Source organism: Dendrobates tinctorius, unplaced genomic scaffold (assembly GCF_039654945.1).
Source record: "Dendrobates tinctorius isolate UK_male_01 unplaced genomic scaffold, ASM3965494v1 ptg000342l, whole genome shotgun sequence".
Lineage (NCBI taxonomy): Eukaryota > Metazoa > Chordata > Amphibia > Anura > Dendrobatidae > Dendrobates > Dendrobates tinctorius.
The window spans coordinates 7,094,932-7,122,824 of NW_027362008.1; the positions used below are offsets into that span (position 1 = coordinate 7,094,932).

Consider the following 27,893-nt stretch of genomic DNA (forward strand, 5'->3'; position numbering starts at 1 on the left):
TGTGTATTACCTAGAATCCTCGGCGGTTCAGATTGTAGTTTTTCGTCTTTTCTTAGTCACGTGACTGTGTTTCGGCCTGCTGTAGCCACGCCTTCTGGTCACGTGCGGCCACTTGGCAGCTCTCGGCTCCGCCCCCTCAGTGGCCGCGGTCGGTGACAGGGAGCGCGGTAGGTTGCGGGATGGCGGGTTAGCACCCCCTGGCGGCTGGGCACGGAGCGGCGGGCGGGCTCGGGGCTGCGCTCGGTGATGGCGGATTCTTCCCTCTGTGCCGCTGACCGGTCCCTTCTTCTTCCTCCGTAGCTCCAGGTGTCTCCTGTCCGGGCTGTGGCGGTTACATCACCGCTGCAGCCAGTTCGCATTGCTGGGGGTCGACGGTCAGATGTGCGGGGTCAGTGATGGGGAAACCGCTAATAGGAGCAAGACAGCGATAGTGGGGTCCGCGGGGGCCGCAACCATCATCCCCCCCACACACAGGCGCTCCACGGGGGACGGGGTCCAGGCTGCTCTCCGGCCGCTCAGCGGGGTCCAGGCTGCTCTCCGGCCGTTCAGCGGGGTCCAGGCTGCTCTCCGGCCGTTCAGCGGGGTCCAGGCTGCTCTCCGGCCACTCAGCGGGGTCCAGGCTGCTCTCCGGCCACTCAGCGGGGTCCAGGCTGCTCTCCGGCCACTCAGCGGGGTCCAGGCTGCTCTCCGGCCACTCAGCAGGGTCCAGGCTGCTCTCCGGCCACTCAGCGGGGTCCAGGCTGCTCTCCGGCCACTCAGCGGGGTCCAGGCTGCTCTCCGGCCGTTCAGCGGGGTCCAGGCTGCTCTCCGGCCACTCAGCGGGGTCCAGGCTGCTCTCCGGCCGCTCAGCGGGGTCCAGGCTGCTCTCCGGCCACTCAGCGGGGTCCAGGCTGCTCTCCGGCCGTTCAGCGGGGTCCAGGCTGCTCTCCGGCCACTCAGCGGGGTCCAGGCTGCTCTCCGGCCGTTCAGCGGGGTCCAGGCTGCTCTCCGGCCGTTCAGCGGGGTCCAGGCTGCTCTCCGGCCGTTCAGCGGGGTCCAGGCTGCTCTCCGGCCACTCAGCGGGGTCCAGGCTGCTCTCCGGCCACTCAGCAGGGTCCAGGCTGCTCTCCGGCCACTCAGCGGGGTCCAGGCTGCTCTCCGGCCGTTCAGCGGGGTCCAGGCTGCTCTCCGGCCGTTCAGCGGGGTCCAGGCTGCTCTCCGGCCACTCAGCGGGGTCCAGGCTGCTCTCCGGCCACTCAGCGGGGTCCAGGCTGCTCTCCGGCCACTCAGCGGGGTCCAGGCTGCTCTCCGGCCGTTCAGCGGGGTCCAGGCTGCTCTCCGGCCACTCAGCGGGGTCCAGGCTGCTCTCCGGCCGCTCAGCGGGGTCCAGGCTGCTCTCCGGCCGCTCAGCGGGGTCCAGGCTGCTCTCCGGCCGTTCAGCGGGGTCCAGGCTGCTCTCCGGCCGCTCAGCGGGGTCCAGGCTGCTCTCCGGCCGTTCAGCGGGGTCCAGGCTGCTCTCCGGCCGCTCAGCGGGGTCCAGGCTGCTCTCCGGCCGTTCAGCGGGGTCCAGGCTGTTCTCCGGCCGTTCAGCGGGGTCCAGGCTGCTCTCCGGCCGTTCAGCGGGGTCCAGGCTGCTCTCCGGCCGTTCAGCGGGGTCCAGGCTGCTCTCCGGCCACTCAGCGGGGTCCAGGCTGCTCTCCGGCCGTTCAGCGGGGTCCAGGCTGCTCTCCGGCCGTTCAGCGGGGTCTAGGCTGCTCTCCGGCCGTTCAGCGGGGTCCAGGCTGCTCTCCGGCCGTTCAGCGGGGTCCAGGCTGCTCTCCGGCCACTCAGCTGGGTCCAGGCTGCTCTCCGGCCGTTCAGCGGGGTCCAGGCTGCTCTCCGGCCGTTCAGCGGGGTCCAGGCTGCTCTCCGGCCGTTCAGCGGGGTCCAGGCTGCTCTCCGGCCACTCAGCGGGGTCCAGGCTGCTCTCCGGCCACTGAGCGGCGTCCAGGCTGGACCTGTCCTCCACCTGATGAAGACGGATCCTCCGTCGAAACGCGTTGTGGTTTAACCCCATCTCTTGTCTGAGTCTCTTTCCTGCGCTCCTAAGATGTTTCTATTTTCTCATTGCTCTGAGGAAGGTGTCCTCTTCACTTCTTCACTCTGGACATGTCCTTGGGAGGTGGTGTCCTCCTCGCTCTGGACCTGTCCTCGGGAGGTGGTGTCCTCCTTGCTCTGGACTTGTCCTTGGGAGGTGGTGTCCTCCTCGCTCTGGACCTGTCCTTGGGAGGTGGTGTCCTCCTCGCTCTGGACCTGTCCTCGGGGGGTGGTGTCCTCCTCGCTCTGGACTTGTCCTTTGGGAGGTGGTGTTCTCCTTGCTCTGGACTTGTCCTTTGGGAGGTGGTGTCCTCCTCGCTCTGGACTTGTCCTTTGGGAGGTGGTGTCCTCCTCGCTCTGGACTTGTCCTTTGGGAGGTGGTGTCCTCCTCGCTCTGGACTTGTCCTTTGGGAGGTGGTGTCCTCCTCGCTCTGGACTTGTCCTTTGGGAGGTGGTGTCCTCCTCGCTCTGGACTTGTCCTTTGGGAGGTGGTGTCCTCCTCGCTCTGGACTTGTCCTTTGGGAGGTGGTGTCCTCCTCGCTCTGGACTTGTCCTTTGGGAGGTGGTGTCCTCCTCGCTCTGGACTTGTCCTTTGGGAGGTGGTGTCCTCCTCGCTCTGGACTTGTCCTTTGGGAGGTGGTGTCCTCCTCGCTCTGGACTTGTCCTTTGGGAGGTGGTGTCCTCCTCGCTCTGGACCTGTCCTCGGGGGGGGGGGGGGCGTCCTCCTCGCTCTGGACCTGTCCTCGGGGGGTGGTGTCTTCCTCGCTCTGGACCTGTCCTCGGGGGGGGGGGGGGCGTCCTCCTCGCTCTGGACCTGTCCTCGGGGGGGGGGGGGGGGCGTCCTCCTCGCTCTGGACCTGTCCTCGGGGGGTGGTGTCCTCCTCGCTCTGGACCTGTCCTCGGGGGGTGGTGTCTTCCTCGCTCTGGACCTGTCCTCGGGGGGTGGTGTCTTCCTCGCTCTGGACCTGTCCTCGGGGGGTGGTGTCTTCCTCGCTCTGGACCTGTCCTCGGGGGGGGTGTGCCCTCCTCGCTCTGGACCTGTCCTCTGGGGTGGGTGTCCTCGCTCTGGACCTGTCCTCGGGGGGGGTGTGCCCTCCTCGCTCTGGACCTGTCCTCTGGGGTGGGTGTCCTCGCTCTGGACCTGTCCTCGGGGGGTGGTGTCCTCCTCGCTCTGGACCTGTCCTCGGGGGGTGGTGTCTTCCTCGCTCTGGACCTGTTGTCCTCTTCACTTCTTTTCTCTGGACCTGTCCTCGGGGAGGGGGGTGTACTCTTTACGTGTTGGGGAAGGGTGTCATCTACGGGTCTTATGGCCCTGTCTCACTAAGCGATCTCGGTAGCGAGATCGCTGCTGAGTCACAACTTTTGTGACACAACAGTGATCTCACCAGCGAGATCGCTGTGTGTGACAGCGATCAGCGAGCGGCCCCCCTGCCGGTATCGCTGATCGCTGGAAGAAACCTCCGGACATTTCTTTGGTCGCTGGTCTCCCGCTGGCCAGCTCGCATCGCTGTGTGTGACAGGCTGAAGACCAGCGATCAGGTGTAAAAAATAGAATCAAAATAAAAAATATAGTTATTCTCACCTTCCGACGTCGCGTTCAGCCATCCTGCCTCTCTCCACGCTCCGGTCCCAGTGATCCTTTGCACGATTGACCGCGAGATGTCACGGTCTCGAGGGATAACAAAGTCTCGCAGAGCGTGGAGAGAGGCAGGATTGCTGAACGGGACGTCGGAAGGTGAGAATAACTATATTTTTTATTTTGATTCTATTTTTTACAGCTCACCAGCGATCACATAGCGACTTACCAGCGATCCTGACACCTTGATATCGGTGTCGGGATCACTGGAAAGTCGCTTAGTGTGACGGGGCCTCTATGGGCCACTGTGATCAGACATCCCTATCTCTGTGTGTGTAGGTGATGCCACCCTGTGATGGGATATCCTTCCATATCCTGTGATCACGCATCTTTCTTTCTCTTTGTTGGGGTAATGTCACTTAATGTATGAATGTGTGTGATGTTACGAGGGGCCCTTGTATTCTGGGAGGCGGGCGGTCACTCTGTGGATGGATGAAATGAGGTTTGCAATTGAACTTGGGGGTGAGGTGGGAAGCAATGGATGATGAGTGATAATCAGATGTGGTGTGTCTGATGACTAGTGACGGTGAGATATGGTGTGATAGATGACTAGTGATGAACCGGATATGCAGTGAGGTGGCGGGCTTGGCTTCAGTGGGCATTGAGGTGGCGGGCTTGGCTTTGGAAAGCGGTGGGGTTGGCACACTGCTCGGGGAAGCTGGTGGGGTCGTGCTCAGGAGAACAGGTGTGGTTGTCAGGCTTGGGTGGGATAGTGGGCTCGGCCAATCTGTCGGGTGAAGGGCTTGGCTTCGGGCAGCTGAAGGTGACGGGCTTGGCTTCGGCAAGAGTTCTATTTCCCTTACTGATGATTTTCCTCTTGTGTTTCAGTCGGTGAATGTGCCGGTCACATCGATGCCTTTCCCCGAGTCGCCCTTCAGCTGCCGCCTGCTGGAAGTGCTCTTCCACCTGAGTTGTATCCTGGTGTTTCCGTCCTACTGGTTTATTGATCGGCTGTTGTCTTGCACGGTTTCCACCAGTGCGGAGCGCTCCTGTGCGCTGCGTATCCTGTGCTTGGTATTTGGAGTGCCACTGTTCGTACTTCTCTTCGTAGTGTCCTTGCCCCTGTGTGTCCTCGGCCTTCTCCTCTGGGCTCCGCTCCATCAGGTCCGCCGGCCATTCAGTTACCAGCGATCTGTGGTTACCGCGAATGCTCTTGACAGGACAATCATCGGTGTCTGCTCTTTCGTCTTCATCAGTGCCAATCTATGTCTTCTGCCGGATGGCTTGGCACGTTTCAGTAACCTGAGCCACACGCAACGTCGTGTCACTGCCATTTCCCGGCTTCTCTGTGCTCCTCAAACGTCGCAGGATGATGGTGACTCCGCACCAGTCTGCAGCGCTGAGGACATCCTACCCATGATTGAGACACCTGGCAATAAGGTCCAAGGTGGAGGAGAGGATGGCCTGTTTGAGGTTTCTCTTGTGTTCCCACAGGATGCAGACTTTATATGTCTACAGGAGGTGTTTGATGGCCGAGCGTCTCAGAAGATGCGCCGCTGCCTCGGCTCCTCTTTTCCCTACATCTTATATGACGTTGGCCCCTCAGGGCCACATGGTTGTGGTTTCAAGTTCTTTAATAGTGGACTATTCCTAGCCAGCCGGCATCCGCTGCTTAATGCCAAGTATTATATCTACCCAAATGGACGTGGGGAGGATGCTTTGGCATCCAAGGGCCTCCTGTGCGTTAAGGTAAAGCAATCCATGTTATTCAGGCACACGGATGTCACACCTGTACCACCATGTGCGGGCACTGTGGCAGTCAGGGCTCATTGGTCATTGTGTCTCTTAGATTGTGATGTGATTTGTCTGCAGGTTCAGTTAGGAGCCACAGAGCGGAAGCAAAGGATTGTGGGATATATCAACTGTACCCACCTCCATGCTCCAGAGAGTAAGTGCAGAGGGAGACATAGTAGTAATAAATATGTTGGGAAGATCCACCTGCTCGAGTCTTGTGGTTATCAGAAACAAGACACCGAGAGATGTGGCTTCAGTGCGGGAGTCTCTGCCTTCTAAATCAGTACCATTCTACTTCTGTAATTGTCTTTGGGTGTCCTCTCCTTGTGCATGTTTATGGGGTTTCCTCCTCTCCTTGTACTTTTCTGGAAGAAGGTGTCCTCTTCACTGTGGACAAGTAATCTGGGGAAGGTGTCCTCTTTCCTCTGGATGAGTCCTCAGGCGTGAGGTGTCTCCTTCCCTCTGGATGAGTCCTCGGGCGTGAGGTGTCTTCTTCCCTCTGGATGAGTCCTCGGGCGTGAGGTGTCCTCTTCCCTCTGGGCGAGTCCTCGGGCGTGAGGTGTCCTCTTCCCTCTGGGCGAGTCCTCGGGCGTGAGGTGTCCTCTTCCCTCTGGGCGAGTCCTCGGGCGTGAGGTGTCCTCTTCCCTCTGGGTGAGTCCTCGGACGTGAGGTGTCCTCTTCCCTCTGGGCGAGTCCTCGGGCGTGAGGTGTCCTCTTCCCTCTGGGCGAGTCCTCGGGCGTGAGGTGTCCTCTTCCCTCTGGGCGAGTCCTGGGGCGTGAGGTGTCCTCTTCCCTCTGGGCGAGTCCTGGGGCGTGAGGTGTCCTCTTCCCTCTGGGCGAGTCCTGGGGCGTGAGGTGTCCTCTTCCCTCTGGGCGAGTCCTGGGGCGTGAGGTGTCCTCTTCCCTCTGGGCGAGTCCTGGGGCGTGAGGTGTCCTCTTCCCTCTGGGCGAGTCCTGGGGCGTGAGGTGTCCTCTTCCCTCTGGGCGAGTCCTGGGGCGTGAGGTGTCCTCTTCCCTCTGGGCGAGTCCTGGGGCGTGAGGTGTCCTCTTCCCTCTGGGCGAGTCCTGGGGCGTGAGGTGTCCTCTTCCCTCTGGGCGAGTCCTGGGGCGTGAGGTGTCCTCTTCCCTCTGGGCGAGTCCTGGGGCGTGAGGTGTCCTCTTCCCTCTGGGCGAGTCCTGGGGCGTGAGGTGTCCTCTTCCCTCTGGGCGAGTCCTGGGGCGTGAGGTGTCCTCTTCCCTCTGGGCGAGTCCTGGGGCGTGAGGTGTCCTCTTCCCTCTGGGCGAGTCCTGGGGCGTGAGGTGTCCTCTTCCCTCTGGGCGAGTCCTGGGGCGTGAGGTGTCCTCGTCCCTCTGGGCGAGTCCTGGGGCGTGAGGTGTCCTCGTCCCTCTGGGCGAGTCCTGGGGCGTGAGGTGTCCTCGTCCCTCTGGGCGAGTCCTGGGGCGTGAGGTGTCCTCGTCCCTCTGGGCGAGTCCTGGGGCGTGAGGTGTCCTCGTCCCTCTGGGCGAGTCGTCGGGGGGTGAGGTGTCCAATTCCCTCTGGTCCCGTCTTTGGGGGGGGAGGGGGGTAAGGGGAGTAGAAGGTGTTCTCTTCCCTCTGGACTAGTTTGTGGTCAGGGTGTCCGATTCACTCTGGGTTAGTCGTCGGGGAAGGTGTCTTCACTCTGGACATGTCCTCCGCGTGGGTGGAGGGGGGCATGTGGCCTCCGCTTTGGGTCTGTCCGCGGGAGGAGTTGTCCTCTTCACTCTAGACCTGTCCTCGGGGGGTGGAGTTTTGGAGTTCTCCTTACTCTGGACCACTCTTTGGTGAATCTGTTTTCTGGGGGAGTTGTCCTCTTCACTTTGGACGTGTTGGGGAGGGGTGTCGTCTGGCCATGCTATGGGCCACTGTGATCAGACATCTCTATCTCTGTGTGTGTAGGTGATGCCACCCTGTGATGGAATATCCTTCCATATCCTGTGATCACACATGTTTCTTTCTCTTTGTTGGGGTAATATATCTAAAGGTATGAATCTGTGTGTGACGTTACGAGGGGCCACTGTATTATGGGAGGAGGGCAGTTACTGTGGATGATCTAAGAAATGAGGTCTACAATTGTACTTGGTGGGAAGCAATGGATGATGAGTGATAATCAGATATAATGTGACAGATGACTAGTGATGGTTTATATGGCGTGAAAAATGAATAGTGACTCATGGTGTGATGGATGACTAAAGACGGTGGGATATGATGTGACGGATGACTAGTGACGGTGGGATATGGTGTGATGGATGACTAGTGACGGTGGGATATGGTGTGACGGATGACTAGTGATGGTGTGATAGATGACTAGTGACGGTGGAATACGGTGTGACGGATGAGTAGTGATGGTGTGATAGATAACTAGTGATGGTGGGATATGGTGTGACGGATGACTAGTGACGGTGGGATATGGTGTGACGGATGACTAGTGACGGTGGAATATGGTGTGACAGATGACTGGTGACGGTGGGATATGGTGTGACGGATGACTAGTGACGGTGGGATATGGTGTGACGGATGACTAGTGACGGTGGGATATGGTGTGACGGATGACTAGTGACGGTGGGATATGGTGTGACGGATGACTAGTGACGGTGGAATATGGTGTGACAGATGACTGGTGACGGTGGGATATGGTGTGACGGATGACTGGTGACGGTGGGATATGGTGTGACGGATGACTAGTGACGGTGGGATATGGTGTGACGGATGACTAGTGACGGTAGGATATGATGTGACGGATGACTAGTGACGGTGGGATATGGTGTGACGGATGACTAGTGACGGTGGGACATGGTGTGACGGATGTCTAGTGATGGTGTGATAGATAACTAGTGATGGTGGGATATGGTGTGACGGATGACTAGTGACGGTGGGATATGGTGTGACGGATGACTAGTGACGGTGGAATATGGTGGGATATGATGTGACGGATGACTAGTGACGGTGGGATATGATGTGACGGATGACTAGTGAAGGTGGGATATGGAGTGACGGATGACTAGTGATGGTGGAATATGGTGTGATAGATGACTAGTGGCGGTGGGATATGGTGTGATAGATGACTAGTGACGGTGGGATATGGTGTGACGGATGACTAGTGACGGTGGAATACGGTGTGATAGATGACTAGTGACGGTGCGATAGATGACTAGTGACGGTGGGATATGGTGTGATGGATGACTAGTGACGGTGGGATATAGTGTGATAGATGACTAGCGACGGTGGGATATGGTGTGACGGATGACTAGTGATGGTGTGATAGATAACTAGTGATGGTGGGATATGGTGTGATAGATGACTAGTGACGATGGGATATGGTGTGACGGATGACTAGTGACGGTGGGATATGGTGTGACGGATGACTAGTGACGGTGGAATATGGTGTGACAGATGACTGGTGATGGTGGGATATGGTGTGACGGATGACTTGTGACGGTGGGATATGGTGTGACGGATGACTAGTGACGGTGGGATATGGTGTGACGGATGACTAGTGACGGTAGGATATGATGTGACGGATGACTAGTGACGGTGGGATATGGTGTGACGGATGACTAGTGACGGTGGGATATGGTGTGACGGATGTCTAGTGATGGTGTGATAGATAACTAGTGATGGTGGGATGTGGTGTGACGGATGACTAGTGATGGTGGGATATGGTGTGATAGATGACTTGTGACGGTGTGATATGGTGTGACGGATGACTAGTGACGGCGGGATATGGTGTGACGGATAACTAGTGACGGTGGGATATGGTGTGATGGATGACTAGTGACGGTGGGATATGGTGTGATAGATGACTAGTGACAGTGGGATATGGTGTGACGGATGACTAGTGACAGTGGGATATGGTGTGACGGATGACTTGTGACGGTGGGATATGGTGTGACGGATGACTAGTGACGGGATATGGTGTGGTAGATGACTAGTGATGGTGGGATATGGTGTGACGGATGACTTGTGACGGTGGGATATGGTGTGACGGATAACTAGTGACGGTGGGATATGGTGTGATGGATGACTAGTGACGGTGGGATATGGTGTGATAGATGACTAGTGACGGTGGGATATGGTGTGACGGATGACTAGTGACGGTGGGATATGGTGTGATAGATGACTAGTGACGGTGGGATATGGTGTGATAGATGACTAGTAACAGTGGGATATGGTGTGACGGATGACTTGTGACGGTGGGATATGGTGTGACGGATAACTAGTGACGGTGGGATATGGTGTGACGGATAACTAGTGACGGTGGGATATGGTGTGACGGATGACTAGTGACGGTGGGATATGGTGTGATAGATGACTAGTGACAGTGGGATATGGTGTGACGGATGACTTGTGACGGTGGGATATGGTGTGACGGATGACTAGTGACTGTGGGATATGGTGTGACGGATGACTTGTGACGGTGGGATATGGTGTGACGGATGACTTGTGACGGTGGGATATGGTGTGACGGATGACTTGTGACGGTGGGATATGGTGTGATAGATGACTAGTGACGGTGGGATATGGTGTGATAGATGACTAGTGACGGTGGGATATGGTGTGGTAGATGACTAGTGATGGTGTGACGGATGACTAGTGACGGTGGGATATGGTGTGACGGATGACTAGTGACGGTGGGATATGGTGTGACGGATGACTAGTGACTGTGGGATATGGTGTGACGGATGACTAGTGACGGTGGGATATGGTGTGATAGATGACTAGTGACGGGAGGATATGGTGTGACGGATGACTAGTGACTGTGGGATATGGTGTGACGGATGACTTGTGACGGTGGGATATGGTGTGACGGATGACTTGTGACGGTGGGATATGGTGTGATAGATGACTAGTGACGGTGGGATATGGTGTGATAGATGACTAGTGACGGTGGGATATGGTGTGGTAGATGACTAGTGATGGTGTGACGGATGACTAGTGACGGTGGGATATGGTGTGACGGATGACTAGTGACGGTGGGATATGGTGTGACGGATGACTAGTGACTGTGGGATATGGTGTGACGGATGACTAGTGACGGTGGGATATGGTGTGATAGATGACTAGTGACGGTGGGATATGGTGTGACGGATGACTAGTGACGGTGGGATATGGTGTGATAGATGACTAGTGACGGTGGGATATGGTGTGGTAGATGACTAGTGATGGTGTGACGGATGACTAGTGACGGTGGGATATGGTGTGACTGATGACTAGTGACGGTGGGATATGGTGTGACGGATGACTAGTGACGGTGGGATATGGTGTGATAGATGACTAGTGACGGTGGGATATGGTGTGACGGATGACTAGTGACGGTGGGATATGGTGGGATATGGTGTGGTAGATGACTAGTGATGGTGTGACGGATGACTAGTGACGGTGGGATATGGTGTGACGGATGACTAGTGACGGTGGGATATGGTGTGATAGATGACTAGTAACAGTGGGATATGGTGTGATAGATGACTAGTAACAGTGGGATATGGTGTGACGGATGACTTGTGACGGTGGGATATGGTGTGACGGATAACTAGTGACGGTGGGATATGGTGTGACGGATGACTAGTGACGGTGGGATATGGTGTGATAGATGACTAGTGACGGTGGGATATGGTGTGGTAGATGACTAGTGATGGTGGGATATGGTGTGACGGATGACTTGTGACGGTGGGATATGGTGTGACGGATAACTAGTGACGGTGGGATATGGTGTGATGGATGACTAGTGACGGTGGGATATGGTGTGATAGATGACTAGTGACGGTGGGATATGGTGTGACGGATGACTAGTGACGGTGGGATATGGTGTGATAGATGACTAGTGACGGTGGGATATGGTGTGATAGATGACTAGTAACAGTGGGATATGGTGTGACGGATGACTTGTGACGGTGGGATATGGTGTGACGGATAACTAGTGAAGGTGGGATATGGTGTGACGGATAACTAGTGACGGTGGGATATGGTGTGACGGATAACTAGTGACGGTGGGATATGGTGTGACGGATGACTAGTGACGGTGGGATATGGTGTGATAGATGACTAGTGACAGTGGGATATGGTGTGACGGATGACTTGTGACGGTGGGATATGGTGTGACGGATGACTAGTGACGGTGGGATATGGTGTGATAGATGACTAGTGACGGTGGGATATGGTGTGACGGATGACTAGTGACGGTGGGATATGGTGTGATAGATGACTAGTGACGGTGGGATATGGTGTGACGGATGACTAGTGACGGTGGGATATGGTGTGATAGATGACTAGTGACGGTGGGATATGGTGTGGTAGATGACTAGTGATGGTGTGACGGATGACTAGTGACGGTGGGATATGGTGTGACTGATGACTAGTGACGGTGGGATATGGTGTGACGGATGACTAGTGACGGTGGGATATGGTGTGATAGAATCATAGAATCATAGAATCATAGAATCGTAGAGTTGGAAGGGACCTCCTGGGCCATCTGGTCCAACCCCCTGCTCAAAGCAGGATTCGCTAAATCATCCCAGTCAGATGTCTGTCCAGCCTCTGTTTGAAGACTTCCATTGAAGGAGAACTCACCACTTCTCGTGGCAGCCTGTTCCACTCATTGATCACTCTAACTGTCAAAAAGTTTTTTCTAATATCTAATCTGTGTCTCCTCCCATTCAGTTTCATCCCATTGCTTCTAGTCTTTCCTTGTGCAAATGAGAATAAAGTTGATCCTTCTACAATGTGACAGCCCTTTAGATATTTGTAGACAGCAATTAAGTCTCCTCTCAGTCTTCTCTTTTGCAAACTAAACATTCCCAAATCCTGCAACCTTTCCTCATAAGACAGGGTTTGCAGACCGGTCACCATTCTGGTCGCTCTTTTCTGAACTTGCTCCAGTTTGTTGATGTCTTTTTTAAAATGTGGTGCCCAAAACTGGACACAATATTCCAGATGAGGTCTGACCAAAGAGGAGTAGAGGGAAATAATGACTTCACGTGATCTAGACTGTATGCTTCTGTTAATACATCCTAGAACTGCATTTGCCTTTTTTGCTGCTGCATCACACTGTTGACTCATATTCAGTCTGTGATCTATTAGTATACCCAAGTCTTTTTCACATGTGCTGTCACTTAGCCCTATTCCTCCCATTCTATATATGCTTTTTTCATTTTTATTGCCCAGATGTAGTACTTTGCATTTCTCCCTGTTAAAAACCATTCTGTTAGTTACTGCCCACTTCTCCAGTTTATTTAAATCTTTTTGAATCCTCTCTCTCTCTTCTCTAGTATTAGCTATCCCTCCTAGCTTTGTGTCATCAGCAAATTTAATCAGTTTACCCTCAATTCCTTCATCTAAATCGTTGATAAAGATGTTGAACAATACAGGGCCCAGGACAGAGCCCTGTGGTACCCCACTTGAGACATTCTTCCAACTGGATGTGCAGCCATTTACGACCACTCTTTGGGTCCGATCACTAAGCCAGCTATGAATCCACCTAACAGTTGCCTTGTCCATTCCATACTTAGTCATTTTTTCAATAAGGATTGTATGAGAGACTTTGTCAAATGCTTTGCTGAAGTCAAGATATACTATATCTACAGCATTTCCTTGATCCACCCAATCAGTGATACCGTCATAGAAGGAAATTAAGTTAGTCTGACATGACTTATTAGTTACAAACCCATGCTGACTCTGTTTGATCACTTCATTCTTATCCAGGTATTGACTTACATGTTGTTTAATAATTTGTTCAAAGATCTTTCCTGGTATAGAAGTCAGACTCACCGGCCTATAGTTGCCTGGGTCCACCTTCTTCCCCTTTTTGAAGATAGGAACAACATTTGCTCTTCTCCAGTCTTCTGGCACTTCTCCTGTTCTCCAAGAATTTTCAAAGATTATGGAGAGTGGTTCAGAAATTTCTTCTGCTATCTCCTTCAGTACTCTGGGGTGTAATTCATCTGGACCTGGAGACTTGAATTCATTTAGGTTAGCTAAGTGTTTCCTCACTATCTTTCTGTTTATAGATATCCTGGATTCTTCTATTCCCTTAATAGGACAGTGAATAACAGTTGGTGTTACATTTCCTTTCTGAGAGAAAACAGATGCAAAATAGGAATTTAAAAGTTCAGCCTTCTCAACATCCTGTCTTACCATTTCATCATTTTCATCCTGTAAAAATCCTATAGCATCTTTGACTTTTCTTTTACTTTTGACATATCCCCAAAATCCTTTATTATTGCTTTTGACATCTCTTGCAAGCCTCAATTCATTTTCAGCTTTAGATAATCTGATTTGTGCCCTGCAGATTCTGCAGACAGCATTATATTCTTCTTTAGATATGCCTCCCTCTTTCCATTTTATAAACATTTTTTTCTTCCTTTTTAGCATGTGCTTAAGTTCTGTGTTCACCCATCCTGGTTTCCTTAAATGCTTCCTATTCTTCCCTCTTTTCGGAATTGTTAACAACTGTGCTTTGAGAATTTCATTTTTCAAGATTTCCCATCCTTCCTGGACATTTTTGTCTTTAAGGATATCCAGCCATTGGATCCCTCCAATTATCTTTCTGAATCCCTTAAAATCTGCCTTTCTGAAATCTAACCTTGACGTCTGAGTCTTCACAGGTCTTCCGCCTCTAGTTATCCAAAATTCTAAAATAGCATGGTCGCTACCTCCTAGGGTTCCAGCCACTTTTACCTCCTCAACCATTTCCTCCCTGTTTATAAGGATTAGATCCAAGGTAGCAGTTCCCCTTGTTTTCTCCCCTACCTTTTGGAAGATAAAGTTGTCAGCAAGAGAGGATAAGAATTTCCTTGACCTGTTAGTTTTGCCTGAGAGAGATTCCCAACAAATGTCTGGATAGTTGAAATCTCCCATGACAACTATGTCATATTTTTTGGAGAAATTGGCCATTTGATGCATAAAGAGTTCATCCATATCTTCAGCTTGCACAGGCGGCCTGTAGTAAATGCCTACAATGGTGTCCTTTCCATTGTTCTGTCCTTGTATTCTTACCCAAACAGTTTCCACAGAACTCCCAGTCTCTGAAGCTTCAATCTCTGTGCAGATATACGCGTTTCTAACATACAATGCGACACCCCCTCCTCGTTTATCAAGTCTGTTTCTTGCAAATAAGTTGTATCCTTCTAGTCTTGTATTCCAATCATGTGTATTGTCCCACCAAGTTTCAGTGATTCCAATGACATCATATTTCTTTTCCTGTGTTAGTAGTTCCAATTCTCCTTGTTTGTTGCCCATGCTTTGTGCATTAGTATAGAAACATTTTAGTTTGTGATTGGTTTCTCTTTCTCCAATATTTTTATTAATTAGATTCTTTCGTCTTTGTTCTTCCTTTCCACTTCTAATAGCAGAGTTCTCAATAGCATTTGTCAGGTGTATGGCTTTTTCTGGTCTTTTGCTTCCCTTCCCATGTTGTTCTAGTTTAAAGCTCTCCTTACAAGTGTAGCAAGGCGACTTCCAAATACATGCTTACCAGTCTTCGTAAGGTGCACCCCATCTCTAGCAAGTAGTCCATCGTATAAGTAGTTCACTCCGTGATCCAGAAATCCAAATCGTTGCTGACGGCACCATCGACGTAGCCAGTTGTTCACCTGCAGAATCTTATTCCACCTCCTTGTTCCATGGCCATCCACTGGGAGGATGGAAGAGAAGACCACCTGCGCTCCCAGTTCTTTCACTTTCTTGCCTAAGTCTTCAAAGTCTCTGCAGATGGTTTCCAGGTCGTTTCTTGCAGTGTCATTTGTCCCCACATGTAGTAGCAGGAATGGGTAGTCATCTGTAGGTCTGAAGAGTCCTGATATCCTGTCAGACACATCTTTAATTTTTGCACCTGGAAGACAGCACATTTCTCTTGAGGTTATATCCGGTCTGCAGATAGCGGCCTCTGTTCCTCTCAGCAGGGAATCCCCCATGACCACCACTCTCCGTTTCTTCTTCACAACATTTTTCTTTCTCCATCCAGGAGGACTCTGAAGGCGTACAAGGTTGCTGCTTGTTGGCAAAGTCTTATCCTGATGCATTTCTTCATTGTTTTCCTGCGTGAGAGCCTGGTACTGGTTTCTGAGCAGTATAGGTGCTGACTGCCTCCTGATCCTCCTGCTTCTCTGGGTCACATGTCTCCATTCCTCTGTTTCTTCAGGTGCACTTCGAATTTCTTCTCTTTCTGTAACATGAAGAGATAATTCTGCTCTGTCCAAGAACTCTTCACCTTCCTTAATGATCTTCAACGTAGCTAACCTCTCTTCGAGATTTTGCAACTTTTCCTCCAACAGGGACACAAGCTTGCATTTGTGGCATGTGAAGTTTGGCTTTTCCACTGGTAAGTCTGTGAACATGTAGCAAGAAATGCAGCTCACCAAATGGCTCCTGGCTTCTTCCATCTTGAGATTTCTTACAAACGATGAAAGATGAGCCCAAATTTCCGATTTCCTCTTTTCAGCTGCAACGGCCAAAACCCAGTGATCGTTGAGCTCGCGGAGACTCTTCACTTATCCCAGAAGGCACTGGGAATATGCAAATGATCTCCTCAAGACTCTTCCCCTGGTTTTCCGATTTCCTCTTTTCAGCTGCAACGGCCAAAACCCAGTGATCGTTGAGCTCGCGGAGACTCTTCACTTATCCCAGAAGGCACTGGGAATATGCAAATGATCTCCTCAAGACTCTTCCCCTGGTTTCCCCTGGTGGATAGATGACTAGTGACGGTGGGATATGGTGTGACGGATGACTAGTGACGGTGGGATATGGTGTGATAGATGACTAGTGACGGTGGGATATGGTGTGGTAGATGACTAGTGATGGTGTGACGGATGACTAGTGACGGTGGGATATGGTGTGACGGATGACTAGTGACGGTGGGATATGGTGTGATAGATGACTAGTAACAGTGGGATATGGTGTGATAGATGACTAGTAACAGTGGGATATGGTGTGACGGATGACTTGTGACGGTGGGATATGGTGTGACGGATAACTAGTGACGGTGGGATATGGTGTGACGGATGACTAGTGACGGTGGGATATGGTGTGATAGATGACTAGTGACGGTGGGATATGGTGTGGTAGATGACTAGTGATGGTGGGATATGGTGTGACGGATGACTTGTGACGGTGGGATATGGTGTGACGGATAACTAGTGACGGTGGGATATGGTGTGATGGATGACTAGTGACGGTGGGATATGGTGTGATAGATGACTAGTGACGGTGGGATATGGTGTGACGGATGACTAGTGACGGTGGGATATGGTGTGATAGATGACTAGTGACGGTGGGATATGGTGTGATAGATGACTAGTAACAGTGGGATATGGTGTGACGGATGACTTGTGACGGTGGGATATGGTGTGACGGATAACTAGTGACGGTGGGATATGGTGTGACGGATAACTAGTGACGGTGGGATATGGTGTGACGGATGACTAGTGACGGTGGGATATGGTGTGATAGATGACTAGTGACAGTGGGATATGGTGTGACGGATGACTTGTGACGGTGGGATATGGTGTGACGGATGACTAGTGACTGTGGGATATGGTGTGACGGATGACTTGTGACGGTGGGATATGGTGTGACGGATGACTTGTGACGGTGGGATATGGTGTGATAGATGACTAGTGACGGTGGGATATGGTGTGATAGATGACTAGTGACGGTGGGATATGGTGTGGTAGATGACTAGTGATGGTGTGACGGATGACTAGTGACGGTGGGATATGGTGTGACGGATGACTAGTGACGGTGGGATATGGTGTGACGGATGACTAGTGACTGTGGGATATGGTGTGACGGATGACTAGTGACGGTGGGATATGGTGTGATAGATGACTAGTGACGGTGGGATATGGTGTGATAGATGACTAGTGACTGTGGGATATGGTGTGACGGATGACTTGTGACGGTGGGATATGGTGTGACGGATGACTTGTGACGGTGGGATATGGTGTGATAGATGACTAGTGACGGTGGGATATGGTGTGATAGATGACTAGTGACGGTGGGATATGGTGTGGTAGATGACTAGTGATGGTGTGACGGATGACTAGTGACGGTGGGATATGGTGTGACGGATGACTAGTGACGGTGGGATATGGTGTGACGGATGACTAGTGACTGTGGGATATGGTGTGACGGATGACTAGTGACGGTGGGATATGGTGTGATAGATGACTAGTGACGGTGGGATATGGTGTGACGGATGACTAGTGACGGTGGGATATGGTGTGATAGATGACTAGTGACGGTGGGATATGGTGTGGTAGATGACTAGTGATGGTGTGACGGATGACTAGTGACGGTGGGATATGGTGTGACTGATGACTAGTGACGGTGGGATATGGTGTGACGGATGACTAGTGACGGTGGGATATGGTGTGATAGATGACTAGTGACGGTGGGATATGGTGTGACGGATGACTAGTGACGGTGGGATATGGTGTGATAGATGACTAGTGACGGTGGGATATGGTGTGGTAGATGACTAGTGATGGTGTGACGGATGACTAGTGACGGTGGGATATGGTGTGACGGATGACTAGTGACGGTGGGATATGGTGTGACGGATGACTAGTGACGGTGGGATATGGTGTGGTAGATGACTAGTGACTGTCGTATAAGATGTGTTGGATTACTAATGATGGTCGGATATGGTGTGATAGGTAAGTAGTGGTGGTCCGGGTATGCATTGGAGGACAGGCCATGGCTCTTAGTACGGCGTGATGGATTTGAGGCGTGCGGTCCCGTTGTGGTGGGTCCAGCCTTACAGTCGCTGGCGGGCAGCTCTGAGGCTGAGTGCAGACGTACTTTTTGGCCCTGCGGATTTCTTCCATTTTTCATGCGCTTTTCTTGCGGTTTTTGTGTGGTTTTCCATTGCGGTTTTCCCCCTGCTGATTTGGTGACAGGGGAGATGGAAAACCACACAAAAGAAGTAACATGCTGCGGATTTTGTACCGCGGGAAAACTGCGCGGAAAAATCTGCAGCGTCTGCACAGCATTTTTTTTTTTTTGTTTACATTGATTTTAAGGCTACTGTACATCACAATGCAGAAATGCAACGTTTCTGCGCGGTAAAATCCGCTGCGGATCCGCTGCAAATCTGCATCGTGTGCACACAGCCTGAGTTTCCTTTTGGTTGAGGATGATGTGTGACGTCACGTGTGTAATGACTGTAGCGTCTCCTTTGATGGTTGTCTCTCTCCTGTGTGTCCAGGCGATGCCGCCATACGCTGTGACCAGATGTCCCTGCTCCTTCAGTGGGTGTCTGACTTCCAGGCTGAGAACTCGCAGGAAGGGGATCTTGTCGCCTTCGATGTTCTCTGTGGAGATCTGAACTTTGACAACTGCTCGTCAGGTACGACTTGAGCTCCGTGCTGATCACCAAGGTTATAGCGGCCGTATAATTTGGTTGTGTTGACCTGATTTTTACGGAATGTCCGGTCTATAGAAATGTTTTCACCAGTTCACCACCGCTTGTGACTAGGCTGAGTCCACCTTCCCCGCTCGTGACTAGGCTGCGTCCACCCTCCCCGCTCGTGACTAGGCTGCGTCCACCCTCCCCGCTCGTGACTAGGCTGCGTCCACCCTCCCCGCTCGAGACTAGGCTGCGTCCACCCTCCCCGCTCGTGGCTAGGCTGCGTCCACCCTCCCCGCTCGTGACTATGCTGCGTCCACCCTTCCCCCGCTCGTGACTATGCTGCGTCCACCCTTCCCCCGCTCGTGACTATGCTGCGTCCACCCTTCCCCCGCTCGTGACTATGCTGCGTCCACCCTTCCCCCGCTCGTGACTATGCTGCGTCCACCCTTCCCCCGCTCGTGGCTAGGCTGCGTCCACCCTTCCCCCGCTCGTGGCTAGGCTGCGTCCACCCTTCCCCCGCTCGTGGCTAGGCTGCGTCCACCCTTCCCCCGCTCGTGGCTAGGCTGCGTCCACCCTTCCCCCGCTCGTGGCTAGGCTGCGTCCACCCTTCCCCCGCTCGTGGCTAGGCTCGTCCACCCTTCCCCCGCTCGTGGCTAGGCTCGTCCACCCTTCCCCCGCTCGTGGCTAGGCTCGTCCACCCTTCCCCCGCTCGTGGCTAGGCTCGTCCACCCTTCCCCCGCTCGTGGCTAGGCTCGTCCACCCTTCCCCCGCTCGTGGCTAGGCTCGTCCACCCTTCCCCCGCTCGTGGCTAGGCTCGTCCACCCTCCCCCGCTCGCTCGTGGCTAGTCGCGTCCACCCTCCCCCGCTCGCTCGTGGCTAGTCGCGTCCACCCTCCCCCGCTCGCTCGTGGCTAGTCGCGTCCACCCTCCCCCGCTCGCTCGTGGCTAGTCGCGTCCACCCTCCCCCGCTCGCTCGTGGCTAGTCGCGTCCACCCTCCCCCGCTCGCTCGTGGCTAGTCGCGTCCACCCTCCCCCGCTCGCTCGTGGCTAGTCGCGTCCACCCTCCCCCGCTCGCTCGTGGCTAGTCGCGTCCACCCTCCCCCGCTCGCTCGTGGCTAGTCGCGTCCACCCTCCCCCGCTCGCTCGTGGCTAGTCGCGTCCACCCTCCCCCGCTCGCTCGTGGCTAGTCGCGTCCACCCTCCCCCGCTCGCTCGTGGCTAGTCGCGTCCACCCTCCCCCGCTCGCTCGTGGCTAGTCGCGTCCACCCTTCCCCGCTCGCTCGTGGCTAGTCGCGTCCACCCTTCCCCGCTCGCTCGTGGCTAGTCGCGTCCACCCTTCCCCGCTCGCTCGTGGCTAGTCGCGTCCACCCTTCCCCGCTCGCTCGTGGCTAGTCGCGTCCACCCTTCCCCGCTCGCTCGTGGCTAGTCTCGTCCACCCCTCCGACTAGGCGCGTACAACCACCCCCGCTCCTAACCAGACGAGTCCTCCTCGGCTCCTGACCAGGCACGTTTTTGTTTTTTCGTACATTCCGATTGATGAGTTTCTTTCTGATATTGACATAATTTTTGTATTTTTCTATTATATTTGGGACCTGATTTTTATGTCCTTTTCACTTTATTTTTTCTCAATATCCTGGTATACCTGTGGGAGAAAATAAGAAATATGTGGATGATTATTTATATTTTTTTTCAGCACTAAAATACACTGAAAAATTATTCAGTGCCTTATTAGCCTTTCTGTAACAATTATTTTTGTATATTGAGCACAGGGCTAGTAACAGTGATTTGCATTGGAAGTGGCTTTTTTATGTGTTTTTATTACCTTTGCCACGTGCCGGTGTGGTACCTCGCTCCAGCTCTCTGCCTCAGGCCGGTGTGGTACCTCGCTCCAGCTCTGCCTCAGGCCGGTGTGGTTCCTCGCTCCAGCTCTCTGCCTCAGGCCGGTGTGGTTCCTCGCTCCAGCTCTCTGCCTCAGGCCGGTGTGGTTCCTCGCTCCAGCTCTGCCTCAGGCAGGTGTGGTTCCTCACTCCAGTTCTCTGCCTCAGGCAGGTGTGGTTCCTCACTCCAGTTCTCTGCCTCAGGCCGGTGTGGTACCTCGCTCCAGTTCTGCCTCTGGCCGGTGTGGTGCCTCACTCCAGCTCTCTGCCTCAGGCCGGTGTGGTTCCTCGCTCCAGCTCTCTGCCTCTGGCCGGTGTGGTACCTCGCTCCAGTTCTGCCTCTGGCCGGTGTGGTTCCTCGCTCCAGCTCTCTGCCTCAGGCCGGTGTGGTTCCTCGCTCCAGCTCTCTGCCTCAGGCCGGTGTGGTTCCTCGCTCCAGCTCTCTGCCTCAGGCCGGTGTGGTTCCTCGCTCCAGCTCTGCCTCAGGCCGGTGTGGTTCCTCGCTCCAGCTCTGCCTCAGGCAGGTGTGGTTCATCACTCCAGTTCTCTGCCTCAGGCCGGTGTGGTACCTCGCTCCAGTTCTGCCTCTGGCCGGTGTGGTGCCTCACTCCAGCTCTGCCTTCCTAGGCTGAGCACAGTCGTCCTCTTCTGGTCACTGCTCGGCCACGGTGGAGGTTTACTGATGACTCCGCGTTCCATGTTCCTCTTATACATGTTCAGTCTGCAGAACTTCTACCATTTTAACCCTATACACATTAGACTAATGGCGGGGTCAGACGACGATTTTGGCAGCTAATGTGAATGGCGGACACACAACTTTTTTTAGATTTCGCATTGCCGATGCTTTTATTCTCGAAGAGCGAAGCCTCAACCAGAGATGTCTCCCAGATAGGCGTGCACTACCGACTGAGTGCTCCAGTGTATGGGAGAGTTGGAGGAGATGGCTGGCGGCCAATCATTTGGCCAACTGCTATGTAAAGTGTGTGGCGGTATCACAGCAGATGTGTGACACAATGTCCAGGAGATCGTCACTCACATCCAGATCGTCCAGGACAATACGCTGCGGTCATTAAACCTTTCCTCTCGGCGTCCTGGTGAGACCTGCATCCTACAATGTCGATCCTTGCTCTCCTGTGCGGCAGTGAGATCAGTTCTAGAACAATTACATATCAAAATCTCAGACAATGCCTACATGGTTTCACCTTTTGGCTTTCTCATGGGCACAGCTCGCAGATTAGGAGACCAGAACCTCTGCAGCAGAGGACAGTAAGGATCCATATTAGAGGATGGAGATCTTACTACTGCAGTGAGGGGAAAGGTTTGGTGACCAAAGTGTATTGTCCTGGACGACCTTGATGTCAGCGACCATCTTCTGGGCATAGTGACGCCGTCCATCTTCTGCTCTTGGTGATGGGAGCTCCGGGGACATTACTTGTATAATTCATGTGTCGGGAGACCCATCGTGTCAGCGTTGACCCCTCTGAGCTCCGTTCATACTGGTATTGATACATTTGTTTATGTAAACTCCGGAGTCCCTGGTCACCAGCGCCACCGATCAGTGGATCCTGAGATCCCGACCTCCGTGACTGTCTGTGGTTATTGTACTGTTGAGGGAGGGCTAAGTTAACCCTTCACGGTTGATCCAGTGATTTCCAAATTAGTTCATAGGGCGTTGCTAGCAACTGGGAATGACCACACGGAGACGGGGGTCTCTGTACGGGAGGATCGAGACAGATCACTAGTCCTCTTTATTTTAGTCACTTCTTTTATAATCTTTTGCTTAATTATGCAAAGTTCTCAACTACCAATAGCATCATTTCACTTTATAAGCCAATAATATTGCAAGAAAACCGGAAACTGCATATATGTCTGTATCCGAACAGCAAAGAAAGTAATATAATGGCATATTCTTCAGAGTAATACACCCCCGGGTCCCTTATCTTGCACCTGATGGGAACAGTCTGGTTTCATCCTAATTACAAAAAATTACCTTACAGCAACAAAAATGGAGAAATGAAACTTCAGCTCTGATTTTAGTTTTAACCCTTCACAGTATTTTATGGACCTCTCAGGTTTACGCTCTTCGTTGTTTCTTCCTTCAGATGACTGCCTGGAGCAGAAGCACAAGCTGTTCTCTATGTACAAAGATCCCTGTAGAGACTGCGCGGGGCAAGACCGGCCCGGATCTGTGGGTGAGTTCAGAGCATCTCTAGGGGACCCTTACCTACCCCTGACCCTGCCTGCAGAGACCCCTCACCCTTGACAGAGACCTTTGCCCTAGCCACAGACCCCTCACCACCTGTGACGCTGGGCAGAGACCTCACCCCTGACCTTGGGCAGAAACCCCACACAGTGATCTTGCCACAGAGCCTAGTGACTATCTGTGATAGCTGCTCATTGAGTGATCGCATGTAAGAAGACACAAGGAACAACAAACCTTGTCCCTCTGCCACACCTCCGCGAAGAGTGTGGAAAGCCAGGATCGAGAGCTCTACTGCCGGTCGTCTCCTTTCTCAATGTAGGTCTCTCTCGCCCCCATAGTACAGAATCTGCCCTCCCTATAAAACAGTGCCCGTCCTGCCCGTAGTGCCGTACTCCTCTGCCACCACCGGTGATCACCCGCTTCTGTCTCCGCAGGGACCCTCCTCAGACAAGAGCTTCTCTACCATGAAGCGGTGAACTCTCCGGCCCGGCTGAAGAGGTGAGTGGTGTGGTGAATGGAGAGCTGGTCCTCCACTCCCATCATCCCCTCCTCATAATTGCTCTTTGTTTGCAGCACCCTCCAGTCACACGGTGAGCGGCGGCAGTATGTGGCATCTCCGTTGCCTCAGGTTGATGGCAGCGGGGACCACTGGACTGGACGACGCATCGACTACATCCTGTACAGGGAGACGGACACTCTGCTGCCAGTGGTGAGTATCCGCTCTCCCCATCAAGCACAGCTGTGTATTCTACAGCCCCGGGGGCCAGAGTCGGGGAACGCCTCCTCTGTGGACTGCCGGATATAGGGCGTAGACGGGAGGGGTGCAGGGAGCGACCACCATAGTGGTAGGGAGCGACAGGAGGGGTGCAGGGAGCGATCACCATAGTGGTAAGGAGCGACAGGAGGGGTGCAGGGAGCGACCACCATAGTGGTAGGGAGCGACGGGAGGGGTGCAGGGAGCGACCACCCTAGTGGTAGGGAGCGACAGGAGGGGTGCAGGGAGCGACCACCATAGTGGTAGGGAGCGACGGGAGGGGTGCAGGGAGCGACCACCATAGTGATAGGGAGCCATTCCCTGTATTCTCTGTACAGGACTAACTGTAGGACCCCTCCATGTATAGAGACCTGCAGCTGGACTGGGAACTGACCCCATACACTGAGGGGCAGCGCTGGTACCTGGCGGGAGAATGCCATCGATTTCATAAGCATGCTCTTCAGTGCCGAAAATAAGTATTTGATACGCGGCCGATTTTGTAAATTTTCCCTCCTACAAAGAATGGAGAGGTGTGTGATTTTTATTGTAGGTGACTTCACCTGTGAGAGACTGAATCTAAAAATAAAAAACAGAGAATCCCATTGTAGGATTGTTACATAATTAATTTGCATTTTATTGCATGAAAAAATTTGATCACGGACCAACCAGCGGGAATTCAGGCTCTCACAGTCCTGTTAGTTTCTCTATAAGAAGCCCCCTACTCTGCACTCATTACCTGTATAAAAGACACCTGTCTACACACTCAATCACACTCCAACCTCTCCACCATGGCCAAGACCAAAGAGCTGTCTAAGGACACTGGGGACAAAATTGTTGACCTGCACAAGGCTGGGATGGGCTACAGGACAACAGGCAAGCAGCTTGGCGAGAAGGCAACAACTATTGGAACAATTATTAGTAAATGGAAAAAACACAAGATGACTGGCAATCTACCTCGGTCTGGGGCTCCATGCAGGGTCTCGCCTCATGGGGTAAGGATAATTCTGAGAAAGGTCAGGAATCAGTCCAGGACTACACTGGAGGACCTGGTCAATGAAATGAGAGCTGGGACCACAGACTCAAACATTACCATTAGTAACACATTATGCTGTCATGGAATAAAATCCTGCAGATCACACAAGATCCCCCTGCTCACCCCAGCACATTTCCAGGCCTGTTTGAAGTTCACCAATGATCCAGAGGAGACATGGGAGAAGGTCAAGTGATCAGTTGAGACCAAAATAGAACTTTTTGGTATCAACTACACTCACCGTGTTTGGAGGAAGAAGGGTGAGTACAACCCCAAGAACACAGTCCCAACCATGAAGCATGGTGGGGGAAACATATTTTGGGGTTGCTTTTCTGCAAGACCAAACGTCTGCCGGGACCAGATGACTGCACCATATTGGAGGGAGAATGGATGGGGTTGTGTATATGTGTATTGTGAGATTTTGTCCAACAACCTCCTTCTCTCAGTAAGAGCATTGACGATGGGTCATGTCTGAGTCTTCCAGAATGCAATGACCAGAAACACACGGCCAGGGCAACTAAGGAGTGGCTCCGTAAGAAGCATTTCATGGTCCTGGAGTGGCCTAGCCTGTCTCCAGACCTGAACACAATAGAAAATCTTTGGAGGAGCTGAAGCTCAATGTTGCCTAGCAACAGCCCCGAAACCTGATGAAAGATCTGGAGAAGATCTGTATGGAGGAGTGGGCCAAAATCCCTGCAGTGTGAGCAAACCTGGTTAAGAACTACAGGAAACGTCTGACCTCTGTAATTACAAAGGTTTCTGGACCAAATATTAAGTTCTGTTTTTCTATTGTATCAAATACTTATTTCATGCCATAAAATGCAAATGAATAATGTAAAAATCATACAATGTGATTTTTCTGGTTTTCGTTTTTAGATTCTGGCTCTCACAGGTGAAGTGTACCTCCGATAACAATTACAGACCTCTCCATTCTTTGTAGTGGGGGAAAACTTGCAAAATCAGCCGAGTATCAGATAATTAATTTCTCCACTGTTTCTCACTTTGTTTCTTTTTTGGTTGAAGGTTGTAGACAAGTTCCAATTCATCACCCGGTTGGCCGGCCTCTCGGATCACATCCCAGTTTCTCTGCACCTGTCGACCTCGCTCCCGGAGAGCAGCGCCCCGTGATTCATTGACCTTCTGGATCACATCCCAGTTTCTTCACCTGTCGACCTCACTCCCGGAGATCAGCGCCCTGTGATTCATTGGCCTCTCGGATCACATCCCAGTTTCTTCACCTGTTGACCTCGCTCCCGGAGATCAGCGCCCTGTGATTCATTGGCCTCTCGGATCACATCCCAGTTTCTCTGCACCTGTCGACCTCGCTCCCGGAGATCAGCGCCCTGTGATTCATTGACCTTCTGGATCACATCCCAGTTTCTTCACCTGTTGACCTCGCTCCCGGAGATCAGTGCCCTGTGATTCATTGGCCTCTCGGATCACATCCCAGTTTCTCTGCACCTGTCGACCTCGCTCCCGGAGATCAGCACCCTGTGATTCATTGACCTTTTGGATCACATCCCAGTTTCTTCTCCTGTTGACCTCGCTCCCGGAGATCAGCGCCCTGTGATTCATTGACCTTTTGGATCACATCCCAGTTTCTTCACCTGTCGACCTCACTCCCGGAAATAGCGCCCTGTGATTCATTGGCCTCTCGGATCACATCCCGGTTTCTTCACCTGTTGACCTCGCTCCCGGAGATCAGCGCCCTGTGATTCATTGACCTTTTGGATCACATCCCAGTTTCTTCACCTGTTGACCTCGCTTCCGGAGAGCAGCGCCCCGTGATTCATTGACCTTCTGGATCACATCCCAGTTTCTTCACCTGTTAACCTCGCTCCCGGAGATTAGCGCCCTGTGATTCATTGGCCTCTCGGATCACATCCCAGTTTCTTCACCTGTCGACCTCGCTCCCGGAGATCAGCGCCCTGTGATTCATTGGCCTCTCGGATCACATCCCAGTTTCTCTGCACCTGTCGACCTCGCTCCCGGAGATCAGCGCCCTGTGATTCATTGACCTTTTGGATGACATCCCAGTTTCTTCTCCTGTTGACCTCGCTCCCGGAGATCAGCGCCCTGTGATTCATTGGCCTCTCGGATCACATCCCAGTTTCTCTGCACCTGTCGACCTCGCTCCCGGAGATCAGCGCCCTGTGATTCATTGACCTTTTGGATCACATCCCAGTTTCTTCTCCTGTTGACCTCGCTCCCGGAGATCAGCGCCCTGTGATTCATTGGCCTCTCGGATCACATCCCAGTTTCTTCACCTGTCGACCTCGCTTCCGGAGATCAGTGCCCTGTGATTCATTAACCTTTTGGATCACATCCCAGTTTCTTCTCCTGTTCACCTCGCTTCCGGAGATCAGCGCCCTGTGATTCATTGACCTTTTGGATCACATCCCAGTTTCTTCACCTGTTGACCTCGCTTCCGGAGAGCAGCACCCTGTGATTCATTGACCTTTTGGATCACATCTCAGTTTCTTCACCTGTTGACCTCGCTTCCGGAGATCGGCGCCCTGTGATTCATTGACCTTTTGGATCACATCCCAGTTTCTTCACCTGTCGACCTTGCTCCTGGAGAGCAGCGCCCTGTGATTCATTGGCTTCTTAGATCACATCACAGTGTCCCTGCACCTGACCTTCTTGCTCCAAGAGAATGGTGCCCTATGATTGGCTGGCCTCTTATCACATCAGTGTCCCTTCTTCTCTTGTCCTCAGGAGATCAGCACATTGTGATTGGCTGACCTGCTTTTCAGATCACATATGATTGGCTGACAGGCCGGCCTCTCGGGTCACCTGTGATTGGCTAACAGGCCAGCCTCTTGGGTCACATCCCGGTGTTCATGCACCTGTCTTCCTCACTACCAGAGATCAACACCTTGTAATTGACTGATCAGCTTCTTGGATCACAACCCAAAGTCTCTGCACTCATCATGTGATTGGCTGCTGCCTTCATTGATCACATCCCAGTGTCCCTGCAATTGCCGGCCTGTCAATCATTGGACGCTGATTTCCTTGAGTGAGCAAGATCTGTACTATCACAGTTCAGTGTCCCAGGACCTATTGTCCTCGATCAGCACCTAGTAGCACTTGGCTCACGTCTTGATATCCCTGCACTTGTCTCCTGCCCTGTCCTCCCTCCAGCACCCTGGGATTGGCTCCTCCGCACACGGACACCTCACTGATGGTGAATGTTTCATGTCTTCTGTATTGTGGTATGAATAAAATGTTTGATACGAGAA

The 27,893-nt window shown here is 52.8% G+C and overlaps 1 protein-coding gene across 3 annotated transcripts; it reads left to right on the plus strand.

Moving 5' to 3' along the window:
• Window positions 1-27,893, plus strand: LOC141074891 (sphingomyelin phosphodiesterase 5-like). 3 transcript variants are annotated; one of them, XM_073562199.1, is made up of 8 exons: window positions 1-167; window positions 4,520-5,380; window positions 5,504-5,579; window positions 18,646-18,786; window positions 22,767-22,856; window positions 23,302-23,365; window positions 23,441-23,576; window positions 25,675-27,893. In XM_073562199.1, the coding sequence occupies exons 2-8, from the start codon at window positions 4,544-4,546 to the stop codon at window positions 25,777-25,779; spliced, it is 1,449 nt and encodes a 482-aa protein (XP_073418300.1). In that variant the 5' UTR covers window positions 1-167; window positions 4,520-4,543; the 3' UTR covers window positions 25,780-27,893. The 3 variants fall into 3 exon arrangements, with proteins under 3 accessions (XP_073418300.1, XP_073418301.1, XP_073418299.1); XM_073562200.1 differs by lacking the exon at window positions 1-167 and adding an exon at window positions 182-306; XM_073562198.1 differs by lacking the exon at window positions 1-167 and adding an exon at window positions 207-388.